This window comes from Echeneis naucrates, chromosome 14 (genome assembly GCF_900963305.1).
Source record: "Echeneis naucrates chromosome 14, fEcheNa1.1, whole genome shotgun sequence".
Taxonomy (NCBI): domain Eukaryota; kingdom Metazoa; phylum Chordata; class Actinopteri; order Carangiformes; family Echeneidae; genus Echeneis; species Echeneis naucrates.
Window position 1 is genome coordinate 16942084 of NC_042524.1, and position 15897 is coordinate 16957980.

The window sequence follows — 15897 nt, forward strand, 5'->3', positions numbered from 1 at the left end:
TACACAGCAGCAATCAGAGTCATCCGTGACTTAGTATTATGTACAGACCCACACTCCTCCCCCTCCTTCTTTGGCTAGAGTACTGACCTGAAATCATGACAAATGAGTCCAGTCGCTCACTTTCTGGGATGAAACAGGACCCCATTTGTTTTTCTACTGTGTTTCACTGCTGTCACGCTGCTAAGAATTTCAAATCTGCAAAGTCTGCCAAGATTGCACCACAAACACCTGTGTTCTGCATTGAGGGACCTGCAGCAAGTAGGGATGAGAAATGTATGGGTATTGTAAGTATTAAAGTTTTTGAAACAGGATTTTCTGTCGCTGTCACATATTTTATTTAGTTGACTCAATCAGCTGATTCAGTTCAGTAATTCCAAACAACACGACAAAAACATAAAACACTATAAATTGTATGTATTCTGGACCAGGTCTTTTACAGCCCATAGTTTAATTTTCCACAAAATGTTATTCATGGTTTCTTGAGGTAATAATTAATATAAAATAGCTTAAACTGTTAAATATGCACATGCTGAGTGCTAAGAGAAAGAGAGCTAATGCTGAGTTTTACAGTGTTTTAGCCTTTTGCATCATTCCAGCAGTAAAACATGTTTGCTGCTCCACCCATTCTGACATCATATAGATATATATGCACAACAAAGACAGCCTTTCAAAATCACGATTTGGGATTGCAATTACAGCATTTCAACACAGCCAGCAGAATTATTTACTGTTAAATGTAAAGTTAAGGAGGTAAAAAACAGCAATGCTCTGACATGCAGGTCAAACGCAAAGAATAATGTCTCAAAAAGCGCACGACACCGTGAGATCATACTGATGCACAGTAAACATGGTCTTTTACAAGTGGACCTTTATTTATTTTTTTTTTTTTTTCTCTCTTGCTCATTAACTGCACAATGTGTTGTGGCTGGCTTATGTATGTAGGGTTATAGGGAATCACAATAATTTCAATATACATTTGTAAGTGTCAAAGTGCAACTGTTTTAGCTTAGCTTTAACAAGGACAGTTGAAACACAAGGGTGGACCAAAGGCTCTGACAGCAGGGGAACGAGCCAGTTATGCACCGATGACTGGGACGCTGACAATATTGCACATCTGTCACTGACAAAATATCTGTACAAACACATAAAATGTAAAGCTGGCAACACCTTATGATAAGAATGAGCGTTAAAACAGCCTTAAAGCAAATAAAAGACAACACGCCATTTCATACTTTTTGGTTCAATCAGCCCTTCAGTGAAGGTTACTCTGGAAAACAGACCTCAGTACTTCACTTGTGTAACCCTAATCACAGAGAAAACAAACACAACAATCATCAAATTGATGTCCACAACCCTTAATTGCACGTACAAGACATTATAGACATTTAGACATAATTTTATCCTATACAAATATTTACAGAAAAGAAATACTTTCCTGAAGAATAAAATCAAGAAAAGCTCTACATTCTCCCGCTTGATAAGAAAGTTTTGATTTTTTTCAATGAATTTGATGCCTCTGGGAAAATGAACACCGATTCCACTTATCTATCATCAGTCAGTGTCCTCCAGGATACTGAGGGCAAGATTAATGGAGTAAAAAAAAAAAAAAGGATCAGAATGGATCCGTTGTTTTTGTTGTTGCTGGCGATGGCTTGGGCATAATCATGACAGTGAAAAGATCTGAGCTCTCTGCCAGGGAAGCATGCTTTCATTGATGGGATTAGCACGCCAACCCGGCAAAAGAGGAGGAAAGCATCCAAATGGAGTTCTATAAACATCTATCTTAGGTAGAGCTGATGTGGAGGCAGGAATGACCTCATTGAGTTGAGTTGGCTTAGACAATGCAACAAGGGACTTTTATCACAAAAAAATGCTCATTCACTGTTTTTCATTTGTCCATAATGCCAGCAGTATTCAGCCGTTCAAATGTCTGACTGGGTTTGTTCAAAGGTCAAAGTTACTACAGGCTCTCCAGTAATTACAGTGGAATTTCAACATTATATAATCCAGTACAGCTGTAACCTTAATTTGGACCCTAACCTTGAGTAAAAATATGTACAGCTTTTGGTAGGAACAACTGCAAACATTAACTAAAATGACAAAAGTCTTTAAGATCCTGTCGCGCAATTCAACTTTAGCATAAAAGAATGATCATTTCCAAATTTAGTGTAAAGATAGCAAGAAGACACTTATATTTATATATATTAGACATTAGTAAAACAAATTCAGAGTCAGGATAGTTTGCACATTATATGCGCCATTTTTTCAGTCCCACTTATCTCTTTTTTAAAATAAATCCTGTAAAAGACTCTTAAAATATGAACGTGGGCTTCTGTCATCTGTTCCCATCCAAAAAATGTGTGTACAGTCCCATTCTTCAGATAAAACTGCGCAAGCTGATTCAATTTCATTTGCAAGAGCGCTCACTGATGCTGAATGTGGGCAACGGGATTATTTATGCTTTTAAATCAGTTCTGCAACCATGATTGCTGTGTAATAAATTCAAATGTGACGTGAACTGAAAGATGGATAAGTTAAGTATAGTCCTTTTTTTAGTCTGCTCACATTCACCATAAAACAACATTCACTTCCAATTTCTGTCACAAAGACCGAACAGTGCAGTGTGGCATGGAAGGAAAGAGACACCGTTAGAGAACCAAAATCATCAGACAAACAATGCAAATCTGAGGAGGAGAAGTGGGAGGTTACTTCTAACAAAAAATATAATAATTACACATCACACAGCAGGAATGTAACGTTCAAAAAAGTCCCAAGCGTAACAAAGCCACTTCCCTTTCTGTTTAAGCACTTCATAACCTCGCTCCAAAATAAAAGCTATGGATGGCACATATACAAAAGCGCTGTAAGATGTTAGCGCTGAAGACATCTCTATACAATATTAAAATGACTAATCAGAAATCAAAAGTCGTGTAATCCCGCTGAAGAGAAAACATAGTGTCATTCATAGCCTGAAATCGGTGATTGGCGTTGGATGAGGAGTTTCTTTTCTCTTCATCGGGCTGGCTCTGACTGTAAAAGGTGGCTGTTGGAAAGACATAAATATTCACCATGCACACAGCTGAACTGTGGGACAGTTGAAGTGCCAGCTGACAAACATGTTCTCATCTCTTCCTGCAGCACGCCACAAACTTGATAATCTACAGGTTTGGCAGGGTTCCTTAAATTGGTTCATAGATGCCACTGAGTGGTTGAGCAGGTAAGACAAACCCAGCAGAAACTCCACAGGGAACAAGGAAATTTTGGGGGGGGAACTGCTGTAACAAAGTAAAAGTCAAAGCCAGTCTGACTGTAAATATGAGTAGCAGATCAAACTGAAACCTCAGGAGTTCTCTTCATGTGCAGAAGGAGAAGTCTGTACTGGTTAGATTGAAGGTGATGTGTTGATGAAGGGATGAGCGCACATCGGTTTAAACAATGGGACATAAAAGGGACAGAGTTTAAGCCAAATTTCTGTCAATGGCAAACTCAAGAGGGCTCGTCTTCGTGCAGGTCCTCCAGCTCTCCCTCTCGAGGGCCATCTCCGGTACTGCATTTTCTGTAAGAAGGATTAAGAGAGAGAAAGAAAAAGAAACTAGTGAATGTCATCATTTTTTAACCAATAATTTCTAGCTGGACACCGGCAGTGAGCACAGTTCTAAAATGATCACACTATTGAAAGCTTAGGCTCCAAATGCAGCACATTCAGAGAAGTGAATGCCCCTCTTTCGTTATAAAATCCATGTGGCACAGCATTTGAATGGCAGGTGGCAGGGAGATGACAAAATGCTCTGGAATGACAGCTGGGGAAGCACTTATTCATCTCATGATGGGGATAAGCAGGAGTTTAGGAGTCTAAGATGATGGTTGGCGCGGTGGTTGGACAGTGTTACCTGAGAGAGGGGTGAAGTTTTAAAGAGGGCCGGAAAGGCCACGAGTCCCTGCAGAAGAGTGGGAGAAAAGATGGAGAGGTCAAAGGTGAGAGGGGAAAAGAGCAGGAGGTCAAAAGACATGGTTGCTGGTGGAGATGGCACACTCCGCCGCCAGTCATTTACATTTCAGTGTTAGTGCTGAGATTGCCAGTCAAGACTGACCACTTTGATTACCAATCAAATGCTTCAGTTAAAAAAAAAACTTCCAGCCTCACATTGATTGATTGAAACTGAATAACTCTAGATTCATTTTCAAGCATCAGGGTCCCGAGAGGTGCTGGAGCTACCGGTCTGGACGAATAGGTCAAACAAACATTCACACTCGCACCTACAGGCAATTAAAAGCCACCAAATAATCTGGGTGTGGGAGGCACCCAGAGTACCTGGAGGAAACGCACACAGGCAAGGGGAGAACATGCTAAATAAATTACAATAAATAAATATTGGTCGCTGCTATTTTAATGCCCTAAAACTTTTGCACAATAAGCCTAAAAAGAGGATTGTCGGTGAGATTGTCAGACCTCCTCTCACAAGGCTGCTCTCAGCAAACGCCACATTACCCATTACTCCCGTTGTGTTCCGTGACAAAAAGGAAGTTGTTCAATACAACGTTTTTTTTAAATTTCCCAGCAGGGGGCAATGTTTCCTCAAACATCCACGTCCAATGAAAACACCTTTACCTTAGATGGCAGCTTTGAGCACTAGCTGCCTACACTGTAACAGGAGAAGCCTCGACCTACATAGACAAGAAATCATAAAATAAAGAAATAAAAAAATTCCCCACAATGGGAGATTAAAGTCTGTTCCACATTCCTACAGTGGTCCAGCTTTGTGATAGTCTGCTGGATCCAGGATGTAGATTACTGTCCCATGGGTGCCTACAGTAGAGCAGGGACCTACAGATGCTCTAATCTGCCCTTGGCTGTATGTATAATATATATGCATGATGGGACAAGAGTATTACTTTCAATCCCTGTAACAGAAAATCCAAGGTCAGCCTGAGGTTCTGGTGGCTCTGTATCATGATGGATCTTTGTACCCTTCAAAACTGAAAGCAACACACGAAGAAACACTCAGAGAAGCTGTAAGCTCCACATACAGTGAAACAATGAATTATGGTGCTATGGCAACACAAAGCAGCAGCTGCTGTCGCCAAAATGAGTGCTAGTTAACCTGATACAGCAGAAAGAGGAGACGGGTGGGAAGTATCAATCTGAGTGACAACCTCCAGCAATCTCCGCAAAATATGCAACCGTTAAGGGCGGTAGAGCGGTGTGGACATGCCAGGCTAACTGACTGTGTGTGTGTGTGTGTGTGTGCTTACATCAGCAGGCTGCCCGGCGCAGACATAGATCTCTCCTCCCGCCTGCTTGGACATTCGAAGGGGTTGCTGAAGGAGCGCTTCCGCAGCATAGCTTTTACCAAGATCTGCAAAAAACACAGGCGGGCCACAAATGACAACTGAGGAGCTTGTGGTTGCGCACAAAGAGTAGATGGATTGCCTTGCAATGTCATTGTGAGACGAGTAAAACAGAATGCCTGAGCTCTAGGGGGCAATCAGCATGATGTATTTGTGCCATAAACTGCAAAAATCCCCACAGTATATAATGTTCAATGTCTAAAAAAAGGGAACGCTTTCTTGTGCAAAGTTCATCACTCTCTTTCTGCATGCAGTGATCTTACAGAGCCCGCCGATGAAAAGGCTTTGAGGGAAAACTGTCAGACAGCTGTGTCGCCGTGTGTATTATCAATGCTTTTGTGATCAGCCTGATATATTATAGAGCTGCAGAGGGTGACCTGTATCTGACCAAAGGCCGAGGTGCAGACTGATTTGGACAGAAAAGCTATCACACTGTTATACTTGTAATAATAAAGAGAAGCACTGTCATCTGCAAACATCTGGAAATAAGATCCTTAAGTTCATTTGTAGTATTTCCTTGATGGTGTTACTCACACAGTTTCTATCAATTACACTTTGCCAGAACTCCATGTCATGTGAACTGCCTGGACTAGCGTATGGTCAGTTTTTTCGATCACAACCATGCAGTAAGAGCTGCACGCTGACTCACCTCCAGAATGTAACGCCACTTATTTCTCTGTGACACTGGACATGCCTTTACCTCTATAAGAGCAAATCTCCAATTAAATGCAACTTTACTGCACTGATGGGAGTCACGCAGTGAAAATGGCTTATTGCAGTGGCTGGATTAGTTTGTGTGAATAACACCAGAACTGTATTGTTCTGTGAACCAAAAAAAAAAAAAAAAAAAGTCAAGGAATGCACACTATTCTAACTGGGGCATCAAAGAATCTTTTTTACTTAACAACAAAAAGACACAAGCTAGCACTGAATAAAAAGGCTGAAATGTAAAAAGATTATTTCCCTTGGTCTCTGTTCTGCCCATTATTTTGTCACAATTACTGTTAACAGGAAAACTCAGGTGTTGAGCAGCCGCTCCGAGTGCTGCTGAATGGAGAAGATGCTCAGTGATTCTTACCACTGCAGAGAGGCTGGGGACAAACTTCACTGAATTCTGGATGTCCTCCTCTGTGACCTCCACCACAGAGCAGTGCTCTTCCTCCAGAGGCAAGGGGTCGGTGCTGCCCTGGGTTACCCACTGGTCAATCTGGACACACATACACACAGACATGACATCATATGCACATATATATACACACACACACGTATTTTACATATATACCCAGTGTCCGTCAAAGTCACGTTTCATCAAAGTGAATGGGCACAATTTGATTTTTTCCACCTGCGTTATTTCCTTATTCATCCCATTGATTTGTATTCTAATGCTGCACATATTTTAGAAGTTTTATTGTCAAATCTTATGCAAAGAATTCTGTAATCATGAGTATTTCCTAACTCCAATCTTCATCTCCTTCCTAAAGTAGAGAGGTACATTTTTAAAAGCATGTCATACTCCTGACAACTATTCCCAGACTCCCTCAGACACCATTTTAGCGAATTATAGTTGACAGGAATAAATGTTCTGAAATTTGTGTCATAATGTGGTGCCTTGGATGGTGTAACGGTGAATCAGGGACTGATTTAAGCTGAGCTCCAGTGCCTGTGTACATCATAATGAAGGAACAGTGTAATGGCTCACAGATGTATTCATACTCATTAGTATGAGCCTTTATTGGCCTTTCACTGTATTTGCCGACTGTATGAAACATACAGAGAATCTCCAGAGATGTGTGTTCACATGCCGTCTGGGTAACTGACTTCAAAGGCATCAAATACATTTTTAACGCAATAAATGAATAAAAACCACAGTTTGCTGTACTAAACTGACAGCAACAACATTGGACAGTACACAGTGTGGCGTAGGGCTAAAAAAGTGATGCCGCTTCAAATGAATTACATTTAAATAGCATTTAGTTAAAGTGTTACAACAAAACTGGAACTTTCCAGTGACAGCAGAGTGTCCCATTGCATGTAATTATTGATTCAGGGGATGAAAAAACCAAGAACCAAAAGATGAGCTTGCGTGCGTTTATCTGTGTTTGCATGCACAACAGCATAATTACCGTTTCTCTTGTTCAATAAGCAAAAACAGTCTCTGGTGAGAAAACCACTCACTCACTGACACATAATTGTGTCATGGAAACACAGTGGGGAGTGGGGGATGTCATCTGTCTGTGGCTGATCCTGGTCTGGATCCCTGCCCTTCTAATACTGGCTGATGAATTATTATATTACCATCCTAATTAAACATTGATCACGTTGTGCATAATTGATGACCTGTTTTTTTTGAGTGACGGATAAGTGAAAATATGATGGACAGAAAATGGCATCCATTAAATCCTGGGCTCCACACGCAGCCCTCCTCTCTGCCCATTTTGTCCACTTTTCTAGGTTGGCGACAGTGGAGCATCCCTTCTCTGAGCTTCTAATGTTCTGCTCTGAAACCCGTACATCCCAACCTTTCTCACAACTACTATACTGTTACCAACAAACCAACATTCAAGGCCCTCACATCTAATGTTTACTCACATGCAACACCTCGGGTACAGACTTTATTATCATAAGGTGGGTGGGCAAATGGTTTCTGCTCCTCTGCCTGAGGTTGTGCGACATGACCGCTCCTGAACCTCACTGCCCCTCTATCACACAGGTGCAATCAAACTGTAGAGCGAAACAGCATGTGGGACAAAAAACCCTGCTAAATGTGTCACAGCAAGGACAGAGTCAATCTCTAAAGACACAAATGCATCACTGTTCAATCCCGTTTAACTTTTGTTGCCTGCGATCCTGAGCAATGAGTGACTAACCCAAACTCTTTGCAACCCAAATTTCACAGCTGCTTTGCTCTGATTGTTACCTTGATCTCGGGGATGGTGATCCTGGTATCTGGGTTCTTATCCAGCATCCGAAGGATCAGGGTCCTCAGCTCTTCACTGACACTTGGTCTGCATAAAACAAAACGTTTTGGTGTTTGATTAAACGCTGTGATGATGATGATACCATGGTCCTTTTTAAACCAGGAGGTTCATACATTTTCAGTCTCTTTGTTACATGATAAATATTACATTAAGGCAGGCCCAGCGGTAATTAAGAACAGATTCACCTCCCTGAAGCTGCGCACACATGTTGTAATGTCTATGAGTTATGAGACAGTCCACTAAAAAGTTTCACAATTTTTCCAGATCTTAATGTACATGATGCGAACAATGCCAGTAGCAGCATCCAATGTGCTACATCTACAACATGATGGTTCCATCAGCTGACACCAAGGTGCTGCCAGCTGTCATTTAGAATTTCTGTGGAAATGATTTCATTAGGCGGTGTGCTGTTCTGTTTAGAAGGAGGGCAGTGTTTGATGAATGGAGTATCTTCAGCCCACTGAGGAAAGACAATTACTGATATGACCCCATCCTCTGTACTGACACATACTCCAGCTGCCACTCATAGGCCCTTCACACATGCTGTGTTTATATTTCAGCAGTATGTAACCACGGGCAGCCTCTTCCTTTGTCTTTTCTGTATTATTCCCCCACCAAGACCTCCATGTTTTTCTTTAACCTTTCAGCAGATAGGGGAACCAGAGCAACTCGTATATGCTCAGGCTGCTTATGCCTCTTTGTCATTCTTTTTCACTGCTTGTTATGATCACATGCCGGTGACATTTGCAGTGTGTTGGAAAGAACTGCCAGCTGCTCAAAAAAAAAAAAAAAAAAAAAAAAAAAAAAAAAAACTTCATTTCCATAGGTGCAAGATATAATTGCAAATGAGGATAAACCTGGTTTTCTATTGGATATGCAGATTAGAAGACAGCAGTTGGAAAAGACAGATACTAGAGATGTGGGCTAGAGGTGACTGGAGCATCACAGCTGTCTCTTGTAATAAAATGCAGCAGAGAGATGAATGCCTGAGATGGACTTACGTTTCTGGGAAATCCACAGGCTTGCTTCTGATCTTGTTGTGTAAAGCCAATATGTACTCATCAATAAATGGGCACTGCAGGTGAAGCGGAAGAGAAGGAAGAAAAACACATTGTATCTGTATCCCTAAAGACTGCCATGGAGAAAAAAAAAACCCAGCACCTTCTACTAGGTGCAGAATGAAACATTAAAAAAAAAAACAAAAACAAAACTGATGATACAAAGGGTTCCTCCTGAAAGGCCATAGAGTGCTGTTAATATGAAAGTCTCTGATATGAATGTTTCCCAAGCCTTAACTGTTGCATTTAAGGTTTTCTGTTAAGGGACAGAAAATGTGCACACTTGCCTTTCCGAAGATGAAACAGTAGAGAGTAACTCCCATGGCCCACACGTCCAGAGCCTGTAAGAGAAAATTGCAAAACCATATTTTTGGACATAATTTAACAGTGTGAAATCAGTTCATGTAAGCAAACATGGTTTTAAATCAATACAGACTCCCTCCAGTGAGTTATTAGACATTTTAAGCTTATTTTCCATGGACGTCAACCATTAGGTGCCTTGTAGATGGATGTCTGCAATCAGCGAGGCATAACAACTATGCATCAGGCTCGTAGTCAGCTATTGTGTATGATTAACGGATGCTTTATTGGCCAGATGTACTACTGAGACTGAAGATTCAACTGGCACAAGGTTCAGATGTTGAATATGCCACTGATGAATTGAACCGAAAATGATAAAAGCTGGCGATTGATGGACACAGAGCTGTATGGAAAATGGCTTGAACAAATTGAAATCAGGAGAAAAGCCAGAGTAATCACAGGAAAGGAAGACTGTATGCATTTCTTGACTGCTGGAAGAAACAGTAGGCTGAGATGCTTGAAGTGCTCCTGATAGCATTTTGTCTGCAATCAAATATTCTATTCTGGCCCCTCTTTTACAGACATCCAAGGCCCTTCCTGGAGCAAATCCATCAGTCTGTCTTCAGTGATTGCCCCTGCAGAATGGAGATGTACAGTAATGATGGATATGAATGGCATGTCAGTGTTAAGGCCCAAGGCTTTGTTTTTGTTGATGTTCATAAATCAGCCAGAGGGGTTGAGTCATAAAACACTTATTGACTTACATAAGACAGTTTTCTCAGTTATTTAATCTTAAATGAAATCAAAGCAAACAAAGTGGATGTAATGTAGGAGACTGGTATGTATGACTGGTTGTTGCTTAAGAAAAAAGATAGCGTGTGTAAGGTTATGAATCATTGTACACGTCCTATTGAATTGGCAAACAATAACTGCTTTGTTACTTTGATGATGCCTCTGCTCTCTGCAGCTTCTCCTTCCTTATGACAGCCAACCCAAAGGGGAAGCTACTATCAATGGCAATGAATTCTTCAGATTAGCAGGCCACAGGACTTAAAGTAAGAAAAAATCCTGAGCCTAAATTTGTTCCCGAGGTAGTGCAATAGTTAACTATTTAATTTTTATTCTACATATAAAATAGGAAACAAATAACAATAATACATTTCTGACTTTGCGATATCATAGCTTTCATGCAAAAGATTAACTCGGAGGAGAGAAAACAAGTTTGGCATATTGCCATTTTTTCCAACGCTGTTAAGAATGCAGCATCACCTGCTGCTGGATCTCAACCAGGTTCTCCCAGACCAGCCCACCCTACTTCTGATTTTCTAGTGATGTTAGTTTGGTTGAGAGGGAAAGCTGCGTGACTCTCATTCTATTGACAGGCGAATTCAATTGACTGCTCGAACAGGACAATATCCATCAATATCCCGCATCAACAGGTTTACTTTACTTACTTACATTAAATACTTTAAGCAGCACAGGTCTGAAATCTCATCCTGGTTTATTGGATTCTAATTTTCAAATTGTGCTGTGAAGACATAAATCAGCACCTTCTGTAATTGATATCAGGCACACACACACACACATGCACAAACCAGACTAGCACATATAGAGCACTCTGCATTTATAAGCGGCTGTTGGAGTTGACTCACTTTCCCGCTGAAGCTCTTGCGCTGATCGGACAGGGTCTCCGGAGCCATAAAGGCGGGAGTTCCGGCCGTGCTGGACAGCAGGGCATCGTTGCCCTCAAACTGGTTGCTGACCCCAAAGTCTGCTATCTTGACATGGCCATCGTCCCCCAGTAACAAGTTAGAAGGCTTGATGTCTCGGTGGACAATCTTCTGGTAGTGCACTGAGGACAAAGGGGAGGTCACTCATCAGACAGATTTAGAGTTATGATTATAGAACCAGACAAATCTGAAGTCCCTAACAGCCAAAAACAGAGACGTGTGAATGAACCGAATGTTATGTTAATCTGTTCCAGTAAGAACGATCATAAACACTTATTTACTAAAAACAAACAAGTGCACAGCCATAAATAAATACATGAATTTAGGGTTCAAAATCAATGAGCTGTAGAACAACCACTGATGTTTTAAAATTTCGGTTTGAGGATAAGCCATTTCACTTTAAATGTACATCAAGATACATCCACTTTGCAAATGAAATAAACTTAATTAAAACAACTCAGCAGTAAGAAATGCAAATTTGCATTCCTATATTCATAATTAAGTAGTAGCAGTGTGTTTTTATCTCATAATGTCACCTCACACTCATGACAGTGAGTCTAACTTTGATAATGCTGTTCCTCTGGTTAACTCCCCTATAAATGTAACTTCTCAACCACAAACGTAAAGAAAAAAAGTCACACCTCAGTTGACATATATAATGGCAAGGAATTTTTGTCTAGTGAAAAACCAAGGGTTAATATCAAAAGACATTTACTATCTTGAAATCATCATCATCTATCCAGTTTTATGCTGTCTGCAGGATAAAAGCCTACAGCTTCTGTGTATATCCAGCCGATCCAGTAGATATCACTTTGAAATGAATTAATTTAGATTTAAGGGGACAGCTATCTGTATGAGCCTTCACAAAACGTACTGCAATTTACTGCCTCTTGAACCGCTGCAACCAGAGCTGGAGCCAATCCCAGCTGGGTGAGGGCGGTGTACACCCTGGACAGGTCACCAGCCCATCACAGGGCCAACTCACAGAGACAGACAGAGACCAACAACCCCTCACACTCACACTCAGACCTACGGACAATTTAGAGTCACCAGTTAACCCAAACATGACGTCTTTGGACGGTGAGAGGAAACCAATGCAGGCACGGGGAGAACATGCAAACTCCACGCAGAAAGGACCAAGGCCTGGGAACCGAACGTACAACCTTGTTGTTGTGGGGCCACCACTATGTCGCTGTGCTGCCCTAATAAAATGCTTATTTGTTCCATAATATGTTATTTATTATCACACACATCTAAGTCCCATAGTCCTAATTACGACTCTGGTTACTTGAATATAATTCTTATCCACAGTGCAAGGTTTTATTGAAGGGGGTCTATGATGACTATCAAGTGATTCCTCCTTCCTGCTGATGTACCCTTCAGTAGTAAAGGATAGTCAAATGTGGTCAATGACTCTTGAGTTATATGAGGTGTAACAACCAGGGGGGAAAAAAAAAAAGAGAAAGAAAAATCCTGAGTGTGTAATTAGTCTCCAGACCCCAGAGCTCAAACAGCATTGATCACTAATTATTGGGTTCATAGGCTTGTGAAATGGATCCAGTGCTGCAAATGAGGACACAGCTGGCAAAAAACAAAAAAACATTTCCCTGAGCAGAGGCTAAATACTGATGAGGCGGACTGTGCAACTGTAGCCAGATCCCAGAGGTGTGGAAACAAAGGGCGGAGAACACCGCGTTCCTTAAAGATACAAGGAGAATACTCTCGTATGCAGATGTTTCTTCTCTTACATCATTTTTGGCCATTACAAAGTGCTATATGTTAGGAAATCCTCTCATAAGATACTTACAGTACTCGATGCCCAAGATGACATCTCTGAAGTATAGCCTCGCCTGTTCCTCCGACAAAGGGCTGTCTGTGGGCACTTCCATCACTGGACTAAGAATCCGCACAGACAGGAATGGTTGTGTAGAGATGACACAAATTCACAGACAGCAAGGCAGACTAATCCACATATTATGTCTATCTTTTTTTTTTTTTTTTTTTTTAGCACTGGAATTTCACTCCAAATGTGAAGACATTCAAATAAGATCTAAACAGACATCGGGCATCCTGATCAAACAGCACTGATGCATATAGAGAACATTTTTGTCTTCTTTGTGTAAAACCCAAAGTCAACAGCACCAAACACAGCTCAGCAAATATCTTCTAGGCAGATGTTATAACCCGGTTCATGACATCAATATAAACACAGAGATTGTGCACTGAGAGAGGAATCAAATTCATGCATCCCCCCACCAAAGTCCCCCTTTAATGCCTTCTATTTACATAAAGTCATTTCTGAGCAAAGATCCCAAAAGTTCCCTAAATCACTTGTATATTGACAGTGAACTCAACTTATTTTGGTTACTATCCAGACAAAACAAGACATTTGATGATGTTAATTGCATTGACATTTGTCAATACAATTATAGAGTGCAGCTTATATATTAAAATAAATCAACTCAATTAAAATAATCTCCAGACCTTTGGCTAAATTAAATCATCATTGGCTGCAGCTTTACAGTTCTCCTTTGAGATTACAACGGGTTTTACATGTATTAATTGAATATGCTAAAACAATTAGACAGAAACTGAAAAACGAATTCAGTCAACTAGAGTTGTAAAAAGTTCTCTTTCCCACTTTTGAGAAACTACGATCAGACATTGCTTGTAATGTTTGCTCTGATCAAACATAAAAGAATGGATCCATTATTAAAACTGACTGTAGACTGAACTATCATTTTCATCTTATTAAAGCAGCAATAAATATTAAAGGTGTTCACAGTGCTAATACCAGTGAAGCCAACTCTTTTATGACTGAAACATTGACAGTATAAATATGAAGCCTGTGTGTTAGGAGCGGCAAAACCAGTTAGCGCTTGAAAACCAACACAATATTTAGTTCTTTCCCACAAGTTAGTTATTTACATGAGGAGCTGCAGGGACAGATTAATGGCAGCTGTATAAATCAGCTCAGCTGTCAATGACAACTTCCCAGCGGCAGGAAGAGAGCAAATGCTTTCTGTCGTCAAGAAAAAGGCCAAACAACAGCACACATAGCATCTTCTCCTCCTTCTTAAATTGGAATATGACGCCTCTATGCACAAACATGGAATGATACCACCCCCTCCCACCTTCACTGACCTCCAATAGCAATAGTTTGCATATCATTAAATTATTGTAAATTTTCAATGGCGTGGGAAGGAGTAGGAAGGAGTAGCTCATGCATCAGGGCCTGAAAGGCTTCCAGCGCTGACTGCCACCGGTAATAACTGTGAAAATCTAAGAACATTATCAATCTCTTTGAAGCCTGCGATGGAACAAACACCCGCCCTGAGTCAGATTGGAGTAATGAAGGAGAACATCAGTGAAAGTGAGGCAGGGATGGAGGGATGCAGAGATGAGGAGTGAAAGGAGATGAGCTTTACATTATTTAAAAGAAGGACATGTTCTCTACTCACCCCTTACGCATCAGCTCAAACACTGTCAGGAGAAAGGAATGGGAACACATAAGACCACACAGTTTACCACATATCATTCATTCAGCCGAGTTCGACCGATACTGCCACTGAGCCCATGACCCTGCATCGCATTATTTACTGTCACTCAATTAGCCCTATTTGAGTTTGATGTTTTGATCTTAACATGTGTCCTGGCTGTGACCTGGCACTGCTGATGGAAAGTCTATGCATAATGTGAGAGCCCTGAGGTGGTGTGGAGAAAAGCAAGTGATGATCTAAACTATGAATAAACTAAGTGAATGCTTGTTGGTGGCATATCTGTCAAATTCAAACTGCTGAGAGGGGAAAATGATGGTAAAGTAAAATACGGTCTGCCTACCCATGTGAAGGTTGTCTTCTGCAGGATCATCCAGCACCTGCAATATTCACAGAGACACCACCAAGGTCATATTGGCATAGATTAATGTTAACACTGGAGAAATGAATATATGACATTCTGGATTATGTGAGAAACGGTGAATGCATTCAGCAACAGAAGCACTCTTTTTCTACCCCTAAAAAGGAGAGAGCAGATTATAAGGAGTCCCTGTGACCATGTTGTCCAATACATTAAGAACAGAATGAAAATGACCCTTTTCTTCATCAGAGTTGACCTTAGCAAGACCACCAAGTTCACTGCATGATTCATTTGGTGCAGGACCTCAGGGCAGAATTCCACACACACTTTTTAGCCCCAACTCTGAATTTCATTTGAGTCTATATTTCATTCTTTTTTATATATTTTCATCATGCATTTTTCATTCTATGTCTTTAAAGCACTTTAAGGCAACAGCTTTTGATATCTTTCTGAATGGTTTCCATGGTTACAATTGTGTGCATCATGAGGTATCCACACAGTCTGAATCCCCCCAGGAAATCCAGTTAGCGTTTCCAATCTCTTTTTCTTTGAACAGAACCGCACCGCACCAATTCAGATCTATTAGAGCATTTTCTGGGTTTAGTCTGGAAGTGCTACAGTGTT

At 40.8% G+C, this 15897-nt stretch overlaps 1 protein-coding gene across 2 annotated transcripts in view; it reads right to left on the bottom strand.

Annotated features, from left to right (window-relative positions):
• Positions 1-812: 812 nt before the first annotated feature.
• camkk1a (calcium/calmodulin-dependent protein kinase kinase 1, alpha a) overlaps positions 813-15897 on the bottom strand; it is a 51565-nt gene continuing 36480 nt past the window's right edge. Inside the window, exons 7-17 of one of the 2 annotated variants that reach the window (XM_029518647.1) lie at positions 15256-15292; positions 14877-14898; positions 13223-13311; positions 11338-11537; positions 9673-9726; positions 9329-9402; positions 8267-8354; positions 6428-6556; positions 5254-5357; positions 3891-3938; positions 813-3556 (exon numbers count right to left, since the gene is read on the bottom strand). In XM_029518647.1, coding sequence (XP_029374507.1) covers positions 3487-3556; positions 3891-3938; positions 5254-5357; positions 6428-6556; positions 8267-8354; positions 9329-9402; positions 9673-9726; positions 11338-11537; positions 13223-13311; positions 14877-14898; positions 15256-15292 — 915 coding nt within the window. In that variant the 3' untranslated portion in view covers positions 813-3486. The remainder of the gene's footprint in view (positions 3557-3890; positions 3939-5253; positions 5358-6427; positions 6557-8266; positions 8355-9328; positions 9403-9672; positions 9727-11337; positions 11538-13222; positions 13312-14876; positions 14899-15255; positions 15293-15897) is intronic. The other variant, XM_029518648.1, reaches the window with a different exon arrangement.